This window comes from Hydra vulgaris, chromosome 08 (assembly GCF_038396675.1).
Source record: "Hydra vulgaris chromosome 08, alternate assembly HydraT2T_AEP".
Classification (NCBI taxonomy): domain Eukaryota; kingdom Metazoa; phylum Cnidaria; class Hydrozoa; order Anthoathecata; family Hydridae; genus Hydra; species Hydra vulgaris.
Window position 1 is genome coordinate 1,766,999 of NC_088927.1, and position 21,370 is coordinate 1,788,368.

Genomic DNA, 21,370 nt, shown 5'->3' on the forward strand with positions numbered 1-21,370 from the left:
GACACTTTCCCATCATACGCGACATACTGGGTTCTGTTAAATAGATAATCCGTTATTAGTTGTAATGCTAAGCCATTTATTGCATAAGCTGGTAATTTAGATAACAGACTCGAATGGCTTACTATGTCGAAGGCCATAGTTAAGTCAATAAATACGGATCCAAAAAGATGGTTTTTATCAATGCTTTTTCTGACAAATTAAATCAAAAGTCATAAAATAAAAAACTTTGAAATTGATTGACCTGCAAGCATTTTTATTTTAAGTAATTAATATAAGCAAAACTAAAAATAATCATTAAAATGTTTTCAACAATATAAAATTCTTTATCTATAACAATACAAAATTATGCATGAAAGAAATTTAATCAAACATATTGTTACTAACAAAACATACCATGTAAGGTTCAAAGTATTTCACTGATGCTCTGTTTTCAAAATATTTATTCTTGAAGTCAATGATGGCTTCTAAAATATAAATATATATAAGAATATAATTTAAAGCCTATATATATTAAATTTTATTCTGTGAAATGTCTAAAATAATTCCATCCATTAAGCATTGATTAGTTACTTCAATTTAAATAAATTAATTGTGATTCTATTATGTAATATTTTTATTACAAATAAATTAAATACTTTAATTTTCTTCTTTGATTAAATATTTAAGTTTCTTCTTTTATAACTTTTAATATAAATTTGTAATAAAAATCATCATATTAATAATAATGATAACAATATATATTATTAATAATAATAAAAATAATAACAACATAAATAATTAACATTTATAATTTTATAACAATGGCAATAATATTTACAGTAATATTAATAATCATAATAATAATAATAATAATAATAATAATAATAATAATAATAATTAAATTCTATAGGTTTTAAATGTTTCTGTAAAATCTTTTAAATTTTACAAAAATAAAAATAAAAAATAAACATTATAGTACTTTAAAAATTTTAAAATAAAAATTAAAACATTTTTTACAAAATGCTAAAAAAGTATTAAACAAATGCATACTTTTATAAATACCAGCAAAATCTTTGAGAGAAGATGCACATACGTCAAGAATCTAAAAATAATTTTTTTTTGATGTATTAAGAATCTTATTAACTTATTAAAAAAAAAAAAATTTAAATTATTTTTCATGCGATTGTTTTTTAACTTTATTTTCTTATTTACAACAAGACTCACAAAAGAATTTGTAAGACTATTGAATTATAAAAGAAATTTCCTCGTCGTCAATCTCAATCTTTATTAAGCTAATTGTATATTACAAAAATAAAATAAAATTATTGGTTTATCAGTCCATTTTGCCAAACACTGTTAACTTTTGTATAGGTACTCACCCCAAGCCTATGTTCGCATTTTTAATCACTTTTTTTACAATACTCTATTCGATTTCTTAGTTGGCAGAAATTTTTAGCTTGCCAATTGTCTGCATACACTAATCTTTTAATTTCACTCCAAAAATGCTTGATTGAGCGCAATTCGGGCACATTAGCAGGGTTTATATCAGCACATACTCAATATTTTCGCCTTTTAGGTAATCTTGTACTTTGTTTGAATAGTGTGCGGAGGCTAGATCAGGCCCATATCACAATTTTGTCATTTTTATGAATCTTGTTAATAAATTTCTTTAATTTAACCAGGCATTTGGAAATGTACATATCCTTGTCGACTGCTTGACCCAAAGGAGCAATGTAATTCTTTGAGACCCCTTTCTCTGACAAGGCTATTCAAACTAATAAATTTGGCTCATATTTTCTTTTTCTTTTGAGCTTGACCTTATTAAGAGTTACGTCAGGATCAGAAGAATAATATCCTACATTGCAGAAAACCTGTGTGCAGGACAAAGGAAAATATGATTCCTCGTCAATTATTACAAATTTTTTCCGGAAAAGTGCAACTAATATTTGGCACTTAGAATGCACAACAGCTATCTAAGCCAATGTTCTTTTTGGCACTTAAGTTTTTTTACGATATCAAATGCCCTTTTTTTTGTTGATAATTTTGGATATATACTACTGGGAAACATTGAATCTTTGGCTAAGCTACGTTGTAAAACATCGTCCATTTTTCTAGGGATTTTATCTGTTTCTCAGGCATTTTTTTTTCCAGTCTGACTACTTCCAACTTTCTGATCCTTTTCTGATTCATTTCCTTTTGTTGCAGTATATCATACATGGTTGATTTCAGGAAATTTTCCATGCGAAAATGATTAACAAGAACCATTTTGTTCTCTTCTGGATGCAAATACAGAAAATAAAAAAATGGAACAATATATATATATATATATATATATATATATATATATATATATATACATATATATATATATATATATATATATATATATATATATATATATATATATATATATATATATGTATATATAAATGTTTATATATTAATAAATAATAAAAATGCAGCATTTAAAAACTTGAAAGAAATTAATTTACAAATAGAACCCCATTATCACTACTACTTAAGGAATGGAGGAATATATAACATAAAAACTACATTTACTTATTTTGATTTATCATAAAATGAATTTTGTAATGAGGAGCTGTTACTATGGATACACTTTAAAGGATATTTATAAACTAATAATACATCGAAATTTTGTTAAAGAATATGATTTTAAGCTAAAATTATGATATTAGAGAAATTGTAAAATTAATTACCGAAACTTTATGATCTCCAATTATGTGAAGTAGTTAATAATTGGAAACAATGAAAAAGAGTGAGGTTTACCTGGAGATTGTGACTCGATCAAGACTTGATGAGTATTTGGTGTCATTTCAATTCTTGATTTTTAACTTAAATGTAGAACTTAAGAAATTAGGAAGCATATTTATCAAAAGAGATAAAAGTCACATAACATCATATTAAACTTCAAAGAGAAAAACTACTGGAAAAAATATTAAAAACTATTTGATGATGACAAAACTGAACTTTTTTTTACTGAAAAAAATTGACTCTATTATGATGAGTAAGTTGTAAGCGTCAGTTGAAGTTGGATCTAAAGAGGCATTGTACTTCTGCAATCAAAAAAATGTAAAGGGTACCTATATAAAACATTAGCTAAAAGGTAAAAAAAAAAACATAAACCAAAATGTAAAAAATAAAGTGAATAAGCTATGAATGCAAAGCGTATGTTGAATAACCCAGTAAATAGTGTTTATACCCAGTAAATAGTGTTACTCTTAAGAAAAATATGGTAAAAGAGCTAACCTTTAACTTTACATTTCTCTTGATAAAAGCTCCAACTTGCAGCTAAAAAAGAAAAACCAGCAGCTGAAAAAAAAATTTTAGCAGAAATTTTTCTCTTTTTTTTTGTGTTGCAAAAAAACAAAAAAAAATTAGTAACTTAAAAATGAATTCTATCTTATAATTATAAAATTATAAATTTTTCTTGTCTCGCTTAAGTAAAGAAAAAAGTAGAATAAGGTTTTGTTTGTAAAATAAGGCAACTATAATGTTTCCATTTAAATAATCCCAAACACTAAACCTGACCATTTGAAAATACTTTTCAAATGTCAGGGCTGCACAAAATTAGCATCCAAGCTCCTTTTAGTTTTAACTATAAATGTTATAATTAAAAAAAAAATTTTGTCAATAAAATTTATATATTTTGTTAAAAAATATTTTAAACAAAAATAAGGGATGTTTGAAATTATCAACTAAAATTTATTGCTACTTTAAATTTTTATACAAATAGAGACTTACATTTTGATCAAGCATTTGAAAAAGAATAATTGGTAAAGAAGTTTGAAATGAACCATCTCCACTTGTTTCTGGAAGTTTATCTTGATTCCAATCCTGTTTCAAAAAATGAAACAAACTAAAAATTTATTATTTAACTATAATAACATATTTTTGAATCTTATTTATTTTTATATATATTCTGTTTAACTAAAAAAAAAAAAGTCATGTATATATATATATATATATATATATATATATATATATATATATATATATATATATATATATATATATATATATATATATATATATATATATATATATATATATATATATATATATATATATATATATATATATATATATATATATATATGGCGACATATAATAACTTCATTAAATTTATTTTCCAACTATTTAAGAATACTTTTAAGAAAAAAATTTATTAAAAAAATCATTTTATTATACTATAACATACTTTTAAAGTTGTAAGGGTTATATGAGCATGTTGTGCGTTGAAAAAAGTTTCAGTGCTGTTTTTTTTAAATAACTATTTATTCTAAGTTTGACTAAAAGGCAAAATTAAACATTATGGGTAATATTTTTTATAAAAACGAACTCTAACTAGGTCTATAAGAAGAGCATATTAATGAAAACAAGACGTTACAACCATCACAAAAAATTTTTTTTTTCTATGCTTCATATCAAACTTTTTAAAACTACAACCATGGTAAAAGTAAAGATACTCATACATATTTTATCATCATTTCAAATAAAAAAACATTAAAGTGCTTTAGATCACCATTTCAACATGTTACTAAGTATGTTACAACCATCACCATATGTTTGTTTTTCCATAACGGCTTCTTGACTTAAAAAAAAAAGTTTAAGCGCGAACGATTTCATTTCAAATGATTTACATCATTTAAACAAAGTTATAATATAAATCAATTTTGTTTATTGTTCAATTTGCAGTTTGTTTATTCATTTTATTACTAAACTTGTTAAATTTTTTTTTGAAACTATGAGTAACTAATTTCAAAAAATTGATGCAGAGAATTTTATTTTTAGAAATAAAAACTTTTAACAAAAAGGAAATTTTTTTATAGATTAAACGTTGTTTATAGTTTGCCCTGCAATATTTTTGTTCAATCAATTTCGCGGTTGTTTTTTATTTACAACATTTTGCGGGTTTTTTAAAAATATATAACAGAGCGTATATCACAAACAGCAGCTGTTATATTTAATAACATATTTAAAAATGCCAAAATCAGATGCTGAAAGTTCGAAAGCTTATAGAGCAAGAAACAGAAAAGTTTTGTTAGAAAAAGAAAGAAAGAGATGTTATATAAGATGGTAGTTATTGACACCAACAAAAGAAAACAAACAAAAAATCAAGAGAAAGTTTGCAACCAAAGGCTAAGAATGAAAATAAAAAATTGATTTCAATACTAACGACAGTCTAAATTCTACTCAAGACAATTCTTATAACTGCAAATTGTTAATGAGAAAGGCATTAAACAAGTATTTATTATATTAACATATATTTTTAAATATTATTGCCTACACATAATTTGGGTTCATTATCAAATAACATTTTTAGGACAAAACAGGCTCTTCCAAAGTCTCAAATAAAAGACAAACTATTGTAGAGCAGTTGGGTGCTGAATATGGCCTATGCACTGCTAAAGAAACACATCGAGTTCACTTCACATCAGAAGAAATTGAAAAAGTAAAAGTATTTTATGAAAAAAAAGATATATCAGTTTTGTCTCCTGGAAGAAAAAATTGTATGAAAATCGATGGAGGAAAAGTTCAAAAGCGCTACTTAGTTATGAATTTAAAGGAGCTGCATCTATTGATATTGTATTGTGAGAAGAGTGCTAGCAAACAATTAAATTGAGTAAGTTTTGTGAATTAAGGCCTACATGCATTCTTACATGCAAAGATACACCACTTAAAGCATGTGGTTGTATTTATCACAGTAGTTTTACTTATATGTGCTGCTTTGGCAAGTAAAATACCTTTTCCATTGTATTGCAATAAATGGTTAGAAAATTATGTATTGTGCAAGCCCCAAATGTACCAATGTTGGATAATGAAATGTTCATTGTGCTGTGATAGTAAACTATTGAAAGTTTCTTTGCCCAAAAATGAAGACATGGATACCTTAATTACCTGTAGTTGGTGGAGTAAAGAAGATCATTGCTGTGTACTCAGTCAATATAAAAAAAACATAAAAGGTATTTTTAAACATTTCCGCGACTATTTACCAGAGTTTACTGAGCATCATCTCACTAAAAAGCACCAGTCTGAGCAATACCGCAGTCAAAAAGAAAATCTTGAACCAGACCAAATTTTGATACACTTTGATTATTCACAAAACTATACATGTGGTTATACATGCTGTTCAAGCTGCTTATTGGTTGCAGTCAACTATTACCTTGTTTACAGTTGTGATCTATCATTACCAATTAGAGCCAAAATCAGTTGTAATAATATCCGATAATAATGATAAAACAAAACACACCACTACTACATACTTAAGTGAAATATTTGACCTCTATTGCATTGATTATATAAAAAAAGTTATATTATGGAGTGATGGTCCATGCACTCAACTCAAAAATAGATACATGGCCAAATTCATACAATATTGCTCTGTGAAATATAATTTTCAAAGTATAGAATGGAACTTTTTTGTTACCTCTCATGGTAAAGGAGAAGCTGATGGAGTAGGAGGGTCATTAAAGCGATTTGCTTGGAACAGCGTGAAATCTCATGAACTGGTCGTCTTAAACGCTAAAGACTTTCTCATAACATCAAATGGGTGCAAAACTTATGTTAGACTCAACACAGATGATATTAATCTAAGGTGGGCCTTAATAGCTGATAAAATAGAAGAAGTGAAAGCCGTTACAAATATTACCAAAATGCATTTCTGGCAAGTAAAAAATGGAAAGTTTTTGGTTTCAAAACTCTATAATATTTTGTAATGAGGTTGCAAAACAATTTTAAAATTTATATATTAGTAAAAAAAATTTACTTGTCTAAGATATTTTTTTCCTATATTGGATTCCCGGCTCCGCAAAACATTTGCGAGGCGTATGAAAGTACATACTCCTAGATATTGAGTTGTACTAAATAGAGTTAATAAAACAAAAAAAAACAGGGAGCATAAACAGCATTAAGCATGACAAAGTTTATTTCTTTAGATTTGTCAAAAAGTAAGAGTTACAACTGTCACGCTACATTGAGTTGATTTTTCAAATAAGTTGAACACTTGAATGATTTAACTTTTGCATACTAAATTATATAATAGTATTTAACATTTCTGGAAATTTTCATGTAAATACCATTCTTGGTTAAGTTTTAATGGTTAAAAAAGCGTAAAATATTACGACCGTCACTTGCGTGGAATTGCCCATATATATATATATATATATATATATATATATATATATATATATATATATATATATATATATATATATATATATATATATATATATATATATATATATATATATATATATGTATATGTATGTTTATATAAATACACTTTTTAATTACATTAAGCAAGTGTAAACTTCCAATTAAAATTCTGAGGTGCTCTGTGATTCAACCATTAGGTCTTCTTGGAGCACCTAACACAAAATAACCACAGAAAAAATTTGTATATATATTTTTGAATCACATTGATATGTTTTGATCTAGTTTAGTTTACAACAAAAGATCGAAAGTTCTTTACCCAATCTTTTAAGGAAAACATTTTGGATTTGGATTTGTTTCATCCAAGGCTCTAGTAACAGTATTTTTAAAAAATGCATAATTTGATAACAAAATGAGGTATAAATAATAAAGTTTGTTGTATGACTGGAAAATGACTAAAGTCAAAGTCAAAAATCATAAAAAGCGTAACTTCGAACAATCGGTGCGAATACTTCTATCAAGAAAAAATAAAAAATAAAAATTTGTTTCATATAAATATGACCTCTACACCACTCATTAGCCACTCTGCATAAAAATAGGTTGTCGAAAAAAAAATTTGAGGAATTGGCTAATATATATATATATATATATATATATATATATATATATATATATATATATATATATATATATATATATATATATACACATGCTCACACACACACACATACACACACACACACATATATATATATATATACACACACTTGAGAATGTAAAAACTAAGAAGTATTTTATATACAAAAAGTTCTTTTAAACAAACTTTTTAAATTGCAGGTTATAAAACTCAGCAGAAATAGTTTTTAACATTTTATATTATTTTATAAAAATAAAATGATACAAAAAATTATTTTTTAACTGTTTTTTATTCTAAGCTTATTGGTTAAATATTAAGTTGCTTTTATATTAAAATCATATTTTTGCAAAGAAAAGGTAGAAAAAGAAATATAAATTGTTTGAAATTGCTTTGAATGAAAGTGTTGTTTACATTACTTCATTGATACATTTATCACTTTTTAATAAAAAAAAATATATTTTTTTTTTTAAAAACAATTGTTTCCAATAAACATGTAAGATAGTGAATATAGTATTTTTTCCATAGAGTAAAAGCAGCAGATTTGTTAAAGAGTGCTATTTTAGAGTTTGGTTCTACTGAGATATAGACCCACTTAAGTTGATTTTGTTTTTTCTTATTTCTTTTTTTATTGATAAGTTTCACAGTGAGCTCACAATGCGAAAAAATCATTCATTTTAATATCTTTTCATGTCATATTTTTTCGAAGTCTAACTTTATTTAAATGTGTACTTTCTTCTTTTGATAGATCTTTGTTAATAAATATATTTTCAAGAAAAAAGTTAGATTTCAGAAATATAGTTAAAGAAAAGATGTAATGGTGAAAAGGAGAGGACTCAAATAGAGAAAGAAGGAAGGTATATATTAATAGTACAGGGAAAGTGTATCAAAAAATAACAACGAATATTTTAAGAAATAATAATAATTTTTAATGCAAAAAAAAAAAAAAAAAAAAAAAAAAAGTACGCCCAAACTTTTTTAAACAACATTAGTCTCTTTACAGATATTAGTAAAAAAATCATTTTTTATTTAAATTATTGAATATATATAGATATTTTTTTAATTGATATTTAATTATGTACTTCTTATGATAAATGTTTAAAAAAAATTAAGAATAAGAAAAACAAAAACAAATAAAAGCATTAATAAGGACTTGAAATTTTTTTCCTTTTCTAAAGCGCAATTGTTAACTAGTGTGTGTTTATATGGAAAATTTTTAAATTAGTAAAAAACAATACAAAATAAATTAAATTGGTGTATTTATCAAACAACCATTAAAATTAATAAAAAATGACTGAAGATAAAAGATTTAAAGTTTTTTATTCCTGACGTAATTAAAAACTTGATTTAAATAATCTTGGCATTTTATTTTTGGTTATTCGGTTGAGTTATAACTTTTACTTTTTGTGTTTTAGTTTTAAATTTAGTTTCATTTTCAATTTTGTTAAGATTACTTTTAAATAAATTTTTTTTTAGTTAAGTCTAGATAAGTTTTTTTCATAGTTATAAGAAATAGATTAAGAAATAGATTTTTTCAAATTCTAAAAACATGTTAACAACCAAGGTCAAATCATCAAAACAAAGTTATTGTCTGGCTGGTCATATAATAGCATACAAATTGCATGCCATTCTGTGAAGACCTGATGTATGCCTCATTTTTCAGAAAAGCTTGATTAGTATTGAAATAAAATGATCTGGAGAATGTAAAATTGTACCTGACTTTCTGAAAGACACATTTTTTCTAAACAACTTTTAATGTTTGCTGCAGTAGTCTTCACATATCTGATAAATAAAGAAATAAAATATACTAATGTTAAAAATTCTGGGATTTTTCTAGTTTTTAATAAATAAACTTACAAACTTAACTTACAATTCTGTCAAACTGTCAATAACACCTTTACTTAATAGATCTTCAAGTCTGTACTCTTCATTTTCCTTAGTTGTATTTAACTTTAATTCATTTACAAAATCTTTTAACTCCTCGTGACCTAGCAGCTCTGGTCCACTAAAAAAATTCAACTGTTATTCAAAAATAAGTACACAACAAACAATAAATATGGATGGATGGTGGTCCCTGTTATGACTTAGTTTGCATTGTCTAAACCACCAAAGGAGCCCTAAGTTACGATTTTGGGTTAATTAGCAGGACAAAGACAACTACATGGCTTATTGCTTGGGATGCCACACTCTATCCATAAATGAGAAAAGTTCTCTTTAAATGTAATCATCCCTAAAGTAACCCAAAATATTAAACATAAAAAACCATCAAATCAAATCAAATGTATTCTGAAATAGATTTTACATTTTATGGAATATTTACATATAAAAAAAAAAAAAAAAAAAAAAAAAAAGTAAACAGTACAATTCTTAAATGAAAAACTTTATGGAATAATGATTAAGAAGTTTGATATATTCAGGAGAAAATTCAATTTACTTTTACACATATATCTAGAATATAAAACTTTTATATACCTAATTAAAATATATAATAATATATAGTAACAACATTATAAATAATATAGTAATGTAAGTATCAGTAATAATAATAGGCAATAATAATAAAAACTCCAGTTATTGGTAATAATAATCAAAATAATAATAATGCTAACAATAAAAATAATAAATCTATTAATAATAATAATAATAATAATGATAATAATATTAATAATAACAATAATAACAATAATAATCATAACAATAATACAAATAGCAATAATTATAATAGTGAAAGTTTGAAATAGAATAGTGATATAAAAAGTAATATTAATTTGAGAAAAAATTAAGAAAGAGCAAGTATTAGTAGTAATAAATCAGCATTAAAATGAAGAAAGTAGTAGAAAAGAATTAAATAAAAGATCAAGTATTAGTAGTTATAAACCAGCATTGAAGTGAATAAAGTTAAGATGGATAGTAGATAGTTAGCAATAGAGTAGCATAGGAATTAGGAAGAATAGTTTAATAAAAAATTAAATAGACTGTTTTTGAATTTGGAAAATGTAGGGAGAAATTTTAACTGTGTGAGGAGACTATTCCCCACCACTAAACTGTTTTAATACATCTTTTACAAATATTTGTGGTATTTGAAGTAATCTTCCATCAGTTGAATCTTACTTCAAGAAAGTTTCACCAGACTTTCTTACTTTTTGTGAGACTAACTTAAAGTCAACTATTCTATCTTTAGATCTTAGTATTGATGTATTGATAGGTAATATCCTTTGATTCCTTAAGATTTTAATAGTCACATGTTTGTGACTATTAAAGTCTTAAGGAATCAAAGGAATCAACTCATCTATTTGTCGAGAAACCTTTGACCATTCTTTAATGTGTTTCTGCTTAGCACCTCTTCACTCTGACACCTCTCTCTTTGTTCTTTATCATTCTCCTTCTTCTCAAGACTTCTTCCTTTCCTCTTAACCCTTCTATCAATATTGTTGTTATTAGTGACTTTAACACACTTCACACTGAATGGCTGGGCTCTAACACCACTTTGTGACTCTAATCTGGCATTTCTAATCACTAACCTTCCACTCTTTAATTTGTGGCTTGTTTGTGACACTAGCTTGTATTCAGTTTCTCCTTGTTCTTCTTTAGGTGGTTTTGAACATGCAATAATGTCTATTATTGAAGGTTTAGTTGAAGATTTTTTTGATGTTCTGACATTTTAAAAAACATGAAAATTTTTTGAAATTTTCTTCTAAAGAATTTTATTAAAAAACATATTTAAAAAACTGTAAAAAAACAACAGCAAAAAATAACTAAAGAGCTTTGTTAGTTTTTTAAATTTTATATTTTTAATTAAAAACTTTTTAAAAATAAAATTTACTTTATAACACGAAATATTTTTATAGTTGCGTTTTTAACTTAAAATACGAGTTAATTTAAGTGAAAATAATGATTCACTGCTCGTGCACTTATTTACTCCATACACAAATAAGTATATATGCATGTGATGCAATAACATATATACATTTATATACATGTTATTGCATCACATGTGTGTGTGTGTGTGTGTGTGTGTGTGTGTGTGTGTGTGTGTGTGTGTGTGTGTGTGTGTGTGTGTGTGTGTGTGTGTATATATATATATATATATATATATATATATTAATAAATACGGCTGCGTATAAACTTTTTTGAAAAAACTATATTTGTTTTTATTTCAATATATATTATTCGATATTTCGCTGATCTATTGTGATCAGTGTCATCAGGTATAAACAGGTTATTTTTAATAACATTGTATCGTATAACAAGAAAATGACTTTCAAAGAATATATATATATATTTATATATATATATATATATATATATATATATATATATATATATATATATATATATATATATATATATATATATATATATATATATATATATATATATATATACACACACACAGGGGTTAGACACAATAATGTCAACAACAAATGAAATTGCAAACTGATTTATCATGATCTGTAAAACCGATAAAGGATTTTATATTTGATTTATTTTTATTGCTGGTTGTCTATATTTCTAATAAATATATTTATTTTTAGATATAATTATAGTTAACTAGTTAAAATCATCATACATGCAGGCCTATCAGATTTCCAAATTGATTAAACTGTTCAGTCATGGCAAGTGTAACTGAAATGGCTCAAATGCTTCATGTTTCAGGAACTACAGTGTCTAAGATAATGGTGGCATATGAACAACACAGAAAAATATTGTCATCAAAACACAATACCAGGAGAAAAACTAAGCTTTCAGATAGTGACCACCGGACTCTAACACAAATTTTCAGGAATGACCACAAAACAACTGCCCCTAAAGTTAGTGAAGAACTTAATGACCATCTTGAGCATCCAGTTTCTACAAAAACTGTCTGACGGGAGCTCCATAAAGCTGGATTTCATGGGAGGTCTGCCATTCGGAAACCTCCGCTCTTAATAACGTTGTAAATGTTCAGAGTAGTGCAAAATCATCAAAGCCGGTCTAAGGAACAATGGTAGAATGTGATACTTTATAATATTTAAATACTAAACATGCTGCTGCTGCAGCCATTACTCATTCGTGCATGTATGCAAAGAACTCACAAAAGCCATTACACCCAAAATGGAGAGAAGAGTTGCCACACATTTTCTATAACAAAATTTGACCATAAGTGTATGCAAATATCTAACTTCTGTAAACTTTAAATTATGTAATGTTAAAACATATATCAAGTTTTACAGTTTTACGTTTACTTAAATATTGCGATGAGCAATATCTTCTTAATTTTGATTTATAGTATTTATTTGCCATTTTAAAAAATCTTTTGTTTATTACATACTATGAAAACATTTTTCATACAATACCCCTTAATGACTGAAGTGGTTAGCTTGTAGCGTTTCTGAAGTGCACCCGTGTGGTTCAAATACTTACGCTTGCACAATCTTTTTAAGTATTTTTTGATTTTTTAAAACAAAATAAAATTTTTTTAAAGTTCTATATATATCATATACATAACATATTTAAAGATATTAAATACCGTAGCTAGCAAAAACTTTATAAATTTAGTTTAACAATTATGAGTCTTTTTTGCTATAATTATTTTTTTGTTATACATATATATGACCAGATTGAAAAAATAGAAAATTTATTATGTTAAGAGGCGGATTTGAACCCTTGCAATACAACACTGATGACAGTGTATTAAACTACAGATCTATAAAATTTATGCATTTTATAAACTCTTACACCAATTGCAATTAATGAACACTTTTCAAGTGGGTTCTCTAAATAAGTGTAGCTTTATTGCATAGCAATAAAGTTGCAATTATATATATACAATATATATCTGTACCTGAGAGCCAACTTATCTTAACTTGAAAAATTTTATGAACAAAATATAACTAAACATTAGGGTGTCCCAAAAACACACTTTTTTTAAAATTTCAATGTGCTCTCAACTGATCCCCATTCTATAGGTCCTAAATAGCTACCAAAATCTTTTTTTTTAATTTTTTAATGACTAGAAGTGATAGATGTAAATTCTGAGTTTTACGGTTTTGTACACTTATGTGTATTTACTAAAAAACAGCGCTATCTAGTATTTCAATATGTTTTAATATGATGTAATAATTAGTACACAAATAATTCCCTAGGGAATGATCCTATTCTTTAATAATAGGATATTATTAAAGAATAGGATCATTCCCTATGAACATTGTTAGAGATTGATATTTTTCCCTCTGGACAATATTATTAGTTCGTATAATTCCCCATGGATTGGTTCACAAATAACTCCATTTAGAAATTTTTTTTGAAGGAAAAAATTTCTAAATGGAATTATTTGTGCACGAAGGAATTCTAATTTGTGCACGAAGAAATTCTCGTGTAAACGGTTATAAAAGCCGTAACGGTAAACTTAGATAAAATATTATACGAGAGGGAATAACGACTTCATAGATTTTTGATGCAAGTGTAACATTTAGTATAAATTTAGTTAAAAAAACTGATTATTTCGAAATTCATATAAAAATGGGTAGAACAGCTAAAAAAAAGAAGATGATAGGACAGAATAAGATAAAATGGAAAAATACAGAAAGGTTGAGGTATATTTACCTATTGAAGTACCCACTGAGGGAGTTACCTCAGAGACAGCTTCCATCTAATGGTGATATTCTTAGATACTATCAATTTATCCTTCGCGAGTCACAAGTTAAATACAAACCCACTTCTACTAATGTTGGTTGCAAATTGAAATCGAAATCCAAGGATCTTGTTTGTGAAAATGGTGTTTGTACAGATCCTGATAGTTCTTGCTTGGTATCTAGGATTAAAAAAATTTAGGATAATGCTGGGTTTGGCAAGAAATTTGTGATTTGTGGGTACAATATAAAGACTAAAATCATTAAACTTAATTTAAAATACAAGAAATTGATTAAATTGTCTTCTCTAAACTGGAACAGCAGTCTTGATAAGCAAAATAAGTTAGAGAAAGATTTTCTCACAGAATCCTATCAGCTTTTTGACATCTCGACTAAGAATTTTAAAAAAGATATTCTTGCTGATAGATTGAGAACAGATGATGCCAAGCTGGAAGATATAAAGTAAGTTCATTAAATAACACTTTTTTTAGTAGTGAGATTTTTTTTCCAATTAAAAGTAACTTAAGTAATAGCATATTATTTCCTTTAAAATATTTACGTTTAACTCTTTACATGGTTTGGTCATCTTCCAAGAAAAACTAGAACAATTATTAATTTATTTATAAATGGCTTAATAGATTTAAATATTTCTTAGTTTTTATGAAGACCAGAAGTTACATAGGAAAGGATATATGGAAACAAAAGTCGATGAAGACTACAGTAGAAGAGTACTGGATGCAAACAGGAGAAAGAACAAGCTAGATAAGTTGAGAGAGAAAGAATTAGAGAGACAGAAAAACTTAAAAGATATCAATGATGTTTTGTTGTCACATGACTCCATGACAGAAGAGATTCAATTCAGCAGTGAGGAAGAAAAGTCAAATGAGGACTGTGAAATCAGCGAGGAAGATGATTTCCTGGGTAACGGTCGGAAACGCAGGTATAGTATTATTTTAATAACATAGTTGTAATTTTCACAAGCTAAAGCTGTTTTATTGAAAAGTATATAATTATAAATAGGTAGAAAAATATTATAAAATGATACCTAGGTACAATTCTGGAGATACAATAAATCTAGCAGTGAATGTTGAAAAGCTCATTGAATGTACTGCTGTTCCAGCAACAAGGTTCAATGTTGGTGTACGACCTCATCTGGCAATTTTAAGTGAAGTATTTAAAGCTGGAGGTATAGAAATTAATGATATACCGCTTTCAAGAAGCACACTTCATAGAAAAAAGTTCAAATATGTAGAACTTGAAGGAGACTCGGAGTGGATTTCAATATCTAATCATCTTAAAGGTCGACGGCTTATTCTTCATTTTGATACCAAACTGTTGGAACAAATTACCACTGGGCTTAACATTATCCAAAAAATTGAGCGACTTGCAGTCTCAGTGAGTTCCCCGGATGACGACACCATGGAAGACCATCTTTTAGGTGTTGTTCAATGTCCCTCTTCAAAGGGAGTTGACCAAGCAGAACAAGTGCACAATCTTTTAGAATATTACGGATGTACAGAGCAGATCATTGGTATATGCTGTGATACAACTGCAAGCAATACAGGCGGAGTAAATGGAGCAGTCCAAATTCTTACAGATATTTTGAAATTACCAATTTTGTGGATAATGTGTAGGAGACACATATATGAAGTACATGTATCTCACTATATGGCTGCCCTTACTGGTGAGAAAACTAAAGGTCCAAGAAGAGCTCTTTATGTCAAGCTAAAGAACAAGTGGCCTGAAATCTGTGAGAAAGTGAATGAAGTGAAAAATTTATGTAAATTGGACTGGCAAAGAGATGATCTGAAGATTGGCTCTGTTCTTTGCACTGTTGCAGAGGAAGCTAAGACATTTTTGACTAATGCAACTACTGATATAGTGTTTTCAAGGAATGATTATGGTATAGTTTGTAAGCTTGCCTCCTTCTTCCTTGGAGTGGAAGTACAAGATTTTAAGTTCCATCAACCTGGCGCCTGCCATGAGGCAAGGTTTTTAGCAGATGCGATCTACATCCTGATTCTTTATATGACTAAAGATATCAGTTATATCTTGACAGAAAAAGAAGTGCTGCAGTTGAAGGATGCAAGTTTGTTCATTGCAATTTGCTATGTTCCATGGTTTTTAAAAAGTTTTTTAGGATTTCTGGCTCCCTACAATGATTTGAAAGCTATCCAGACAGCTTATGCATTGAGAAAAATTAGTAAGAATATTGGAAATGCTTTGCTTCTCAGCATGGGACGCCATACGTGGTACTTAATTCCGCAACTCTGTGTTTTGTCCTTTGGGGATAAAGAAGTTCCTTCTGAAACAAAGCTAAGAATGCTGTTAGCTCTGATTGAGTTTGAAGAGCCAAATGAATTTCAGCGTTGTAAACCATCAAATGTACAAATTGGAGCGACCACAGAGCTACCTGAGTTGATTTCCGAGCAAAGCTACCTTCTCTTCAAACATTTTAAAATATCAAGAGCAAGTATAAAAGAATGGCTTAATAATAGTCTTAATACTATAGATGTTTTTAACCATCCTTAGTTGCTAGATTTTATTGCATGGATCAAAAACATATCTGTTGTAAATGATGGTGCAGAAAGAAACATTAAGCTCATTAAAGATTTTCTTTCAGCTACTAGAGATGAAGATCACCTTCAAAATGTACTTTTTGTAGTTAAAAAGTCTAGAAAAAACTTGACTAAGACTATGACTAAAAAGGAGCTTGGGAACTGTTCAAAAAGTTGTATTTTTTGAGAAATGTTTCACTGCAATAAAATCTTAAATTTGCTAATAAATATTAGTTTTCATGTATTTTTTTTTGTATTTTCATATTTATAAATATAATCTATCAAGTTAAATAGTAGAAAACAATTGGAAATGATTTATAGGCATCTAATTGTTTTGTTTTAATTTTCTAAAATGTGTTTTCTATTAATGTTAAGCTAGCTTAACATTAAAACAGTAAAACTCAGATTTTACATCTAGCACTTCCTGTCAAAATAAAACCATCAAATTTTTTTTAGTACTTATTTAGGTCACATAGAATGGGAATCAGTAGAGAGCTTTTTTTTTTTTTTTTTGGGACACCCTACTAAACATATAATTAAATGTTTGATCAGGTACAGATATAAACAAATATGTTATGTGGAAATGTAAAATATCCACTTGATAACATTTTATACAGGATAGTGTGTAATATAAGAAAACTATCCTAATAATTACAAGTCTTTTTTGCTTAAACTGTTTTGTTTTGAACTTTTGTATTTATGCTGTTGGATTTAAAAAATTGAAAAGAATGAAAAAACTTGAAATATATTGTCTCATCCAAGTGGAGAATTTGAAACTTTTTTAGATTTGGCATGAGTCTCCAGTCTCTTTATAATTTCTATTTGCTAAAATTATGTCATCTCCTTAGTTCTTTAATTTGTATAGCTTTACATACAAACGCCTGTAAGTGTAAACATCATTGGTAAAGACCGTGCTTTACGGGTCCAAACAGCAAGGATATACTTATAAGGAAAAAGTATAGAAAAGATGTGAAATAGCCTTACAAAGACTCTTTATTTTATGGGTCCAGGCGGGTTTACATATGGTGTTAGCCTAAGGAGGCATCATAACCAGACTGCCTTCTTCCCACAGTGAAACATGGAGGGGAACTGTAACAGCAATATCATGGAAATCACCAAGCCCGATTGTTTCTTTCATGGAAAAATCAATAGTCAGAATTATTTAAGGATTTTATTGGATCAGGTGCATTCAATGATCTTGGAACTGGTCTCAGCAAATATTGCAGGTTGAAAATGCCATACCACACAGCTCAAGTGGTCTCCAAATGGCATGTAGAACAATCTGATTGAAGTTTAGTTCTAAAAAATCAGTTTCAGTACCGATTGTGCATTATGGATTAAAAGGATATGTAGCATATGAAAAACCAATTTTACATTGCATTTTACAAAATAAATTGAGGAGATAAATTGGGCTAAAAAATATAAAGATCTGTCATTAGACAAATGATGTATTATTTACAGGCGCATCAAAATTTGAAACTATTGGAGGAAAAAGCATCAATATGTGCGTCAGAAAACTGGCAATTGGTCAATCATTCAATAGCCAGCTTTCTGACTGTTTGTATAACAAACTGGTCTTATACTGTTTGACTGTTGTTATAAAACAGTCAGTTATACCAGTTATACCATAACACTGTTTTACCTACAGTTAAACATGGAGGTGGCTCTGTGACAGATTGGGGCTGCTTTGCAAGTCACAAAGTAGGAGATAATTCATTATCACATCATTCTTTAGCTTTTCCATCTAGATAAAAAATTATAGGAAACTACTTCATTTTTCAGCAAGACAACGACTTTAAACACACATTAAAATTGTATAAAAACTTTATTTTATTAAAAGAATGCGCAAAACTATTTACTTACAAGGATTGGCTCCTTGGATTATAAAATTTTACCACTTATTGTAATGAAATTGGTACAAAAAATGGCAATAGTTAGTGCAGCAGTTTTAAAGGGTCAAAGGGGTTACTTTGAAGAATCCAATATTGGGAAAAAATAATCATAAATGTTTGACTATCATTGTTCATACTTTTTACTGTTTCTTTTGCAAAATAAATCTTCATAGGTATTAAGTATTGTTAGTAAATAGATTTATTTATTCAAAAGTATTTTGTTTGTAATCAGTTTATTTATTTAAAAGTTTATTTATTTAATATTTAGTATTAATATTTATTTAATATTTATTTAATATTAATATTCATTTAATATTTATTAACTTTAAGTAGTAAGTAGTATAAGTTATATTTGCATTGAAATTTTTTTCTTATGATCAAAAACTTTTGATTGGTAGTAAATAATATAGTAGTAAATAAATAATTATGAAATATCAAATAAATAATTATGAAATACCATTTTACTAAAATTTTTACTAAAATGAAATTAATAACAACCTTAATAATAATTTATATTTCTTCCACTAATTTGGGCAAATATAACAAACAAATGATCATTTATTATTAAAACTCTATATTGGCAGAAATATTTTTGGATTTCCTTTAAATTTTTTTCCACTAGCAATTGTTAAAGGTATAAAGTTTTAATTAACAATAAGGTAATGTAAAGTTAATGGAATTAAGCTAGGTAAAGGTATTGCTACAAATAGTGATAACAAATGACTAACTTTAGGTTAGTCATTTGTTATCATTATTTGTAGCTATACCTTTGTTATCACTATTTTTAGCTATACCTTTGTTATCACTATTTGTAGCTATACCTTTGTTATCACTTTTTTTAGCTGTACCTTTGTTATCACTATATGTAGCCGTACCTTTGCTAATCCAACAATATCTTCAGATAAAAATAGCACAGTATAACAAAACATAGCTTAAAAACATTAAAAAAATATATTTTGAGCATCAATAGCCAGACTAACCTATTAAACTGCACATGATCTAGTTCTTTTAATTAAATACATCATCAACTGAAAATGAAGAAGTTTAAACACATGTTACTTAAACAAGCTGTAACAGGGCCTTGAAACAGAAACTTGAAACACATTGTCTGTTTAGAAAAATTATAGTGAAAAGCAATTTTCTGGTTAAACTTGTTTAAAATTGCAATACAAAAATCATAATGGATATAACAAATCTTGGCAAGTTTTTAAATTACTTTTAACATAATCCTTCTAAAAAAAAACAATTAAAAAAGTTTACTTCATCATATGTGATCCATTAAACACAAACAACATCTAAGCAAAATCTTTTATTAAATAAAAATCAATTGAAGCTTTTCAACTGCAAACTAGCCATATTTGCATAAATATCATCATAAATAATATTTTATATCAACAAACAAATTGTCAAAAAGCAGCAATTGTTAATTCAGTTTCCTTTCTCTTTTCCTCAATAGCAATGTGCCCTGCCTAACCTAGCAATGTCTTTCATTTTCTCATCACTTTTCTTTTTTAAAGCATTCGCTTTGCTGACCAATGATATATTGTTTTTTTTTCCGGCTTGTTCCACACTCAAGACAAACTCTTTTTCTAGCATCAATGAAACTTTTGTAAGGAAACCCATTTGAGATTTTAGTTCTTCAGTTTCAGACATAATAATTTCTGACGTAGCATTGCATGTTTTTTATGATTTGACTTCTCTTCCTCAATTACGAGTTGGTATTTTTGAGGTGCAAATTTAAAAGCAGCTTTCATTTCTGATGTAATTTGGAGAGTGTCAGGCTTGGATAGGAATGGCATGCAATCGCACTCTATAACTGACCACGCTTATAATTTTTTTTCTTTATAATTTGACCACCGCTGTTTTAATTTTTAGCAATTTAAATGTAATAAAATAATTGTTATGTTATTACTAACAATAAACTATTGATCTTTTCTAACATTTTTATTTTACATGAAGAGTTTAAATAAAATAGCATTTTAATTATAACGATTGTTTAAAGTAAACGCATTTTGTGTAAATTAAATACGTAAATTATTTTTAGTGAGCATGTACTTTTTATGATAAACTTATTATGATAAACATTTACATGTACTTTTTATGATAAACTTTTTATGATAAACATTTGAAACAATTTTTCCATGTCTTTCTAAAAATCTTTCATAAGATTACTTTTTTAAATACTTTATGATGCATAAGTTTAATTAAAACTATCCCGTTGGAATCAAATGATTTAATTGCTTTATTTTTTTGTTTCTATTTTTACAAAGAATTTGTATGAGCATGTGTGCACAAAATCAAGCGGACATCTTTTAAATAACTTTTCAGCAGCTGAAATCAAAATATGCATGCATTGAATTTTAAATTTTTCAATATCCTTCAAAATATCTGCATCATTTTTTCTGAGCTTTGACAGTTTTGAGCAAGTCTCAATAGTTTCAGATTTTATGAACATCCTAAGAATACACTTAACCAACTGCACAAGATCACTATTCATATGAGGTAACGTTGGAGCATCTGTCT

General features: G+C 26.9%; 2 protein-coding genes across 2 annotated transcripts in view; one reads left to right on the top strand and one right to left on the bottom strand.

Moving 5' to 3' along the window:
• The window catches only part of LOC100215347 (exocyst complex component 3), a 56,351-nt gene that overhangs the window by 15,911 nt on the left and 19,070 nt on the right, over window positions 1–21,370 (bottom strand). Inside the window, exons 14-19 of the mRNA XM_065802250.1 lie at window positions 9,657–9,791; window positions 9,502–9,568; window positions 3,742–3,834; window positions 3,247–3,288; window positions 1,030–1,081; window positions 394–464 (exon numbers count right to left, since the gene is read on the bottom strand). Coding sequence (XP_065658322.1) covers window positions 394–464; window positions 1,030–1,081; window positions 3,247–3,288; window positions 3,742–3,834; window positions 9,502–9,568; window positions 9,657–9,791 — 460 coding nt within the window. The remainder of the gene's footprint in view (window positions 1–393; window positions 465–1,029; window positions 1,082–3,246; window positions 3,289–3,741; window positions 3,835–9,501; window positions 9,569–9,656; window positions 9,792–21,370) is intronic.
• Window positions 14,288–16,929, top strand: LOC136084097 (uncharacterized). The gene is made up of 4 exons (XM_065804262.1): window positions 14,288–14,575; window positions 14,684–14,859; window positions 15,053–15,337; window positions 15,447–16,929. Exons 1-4 carry the CDS (start codon window positions 14,288–14,290, stop codon window positions 16,927–16,929), a joined length of 2,232 nt encoding a protein of 743 aa, XP_065660334.1.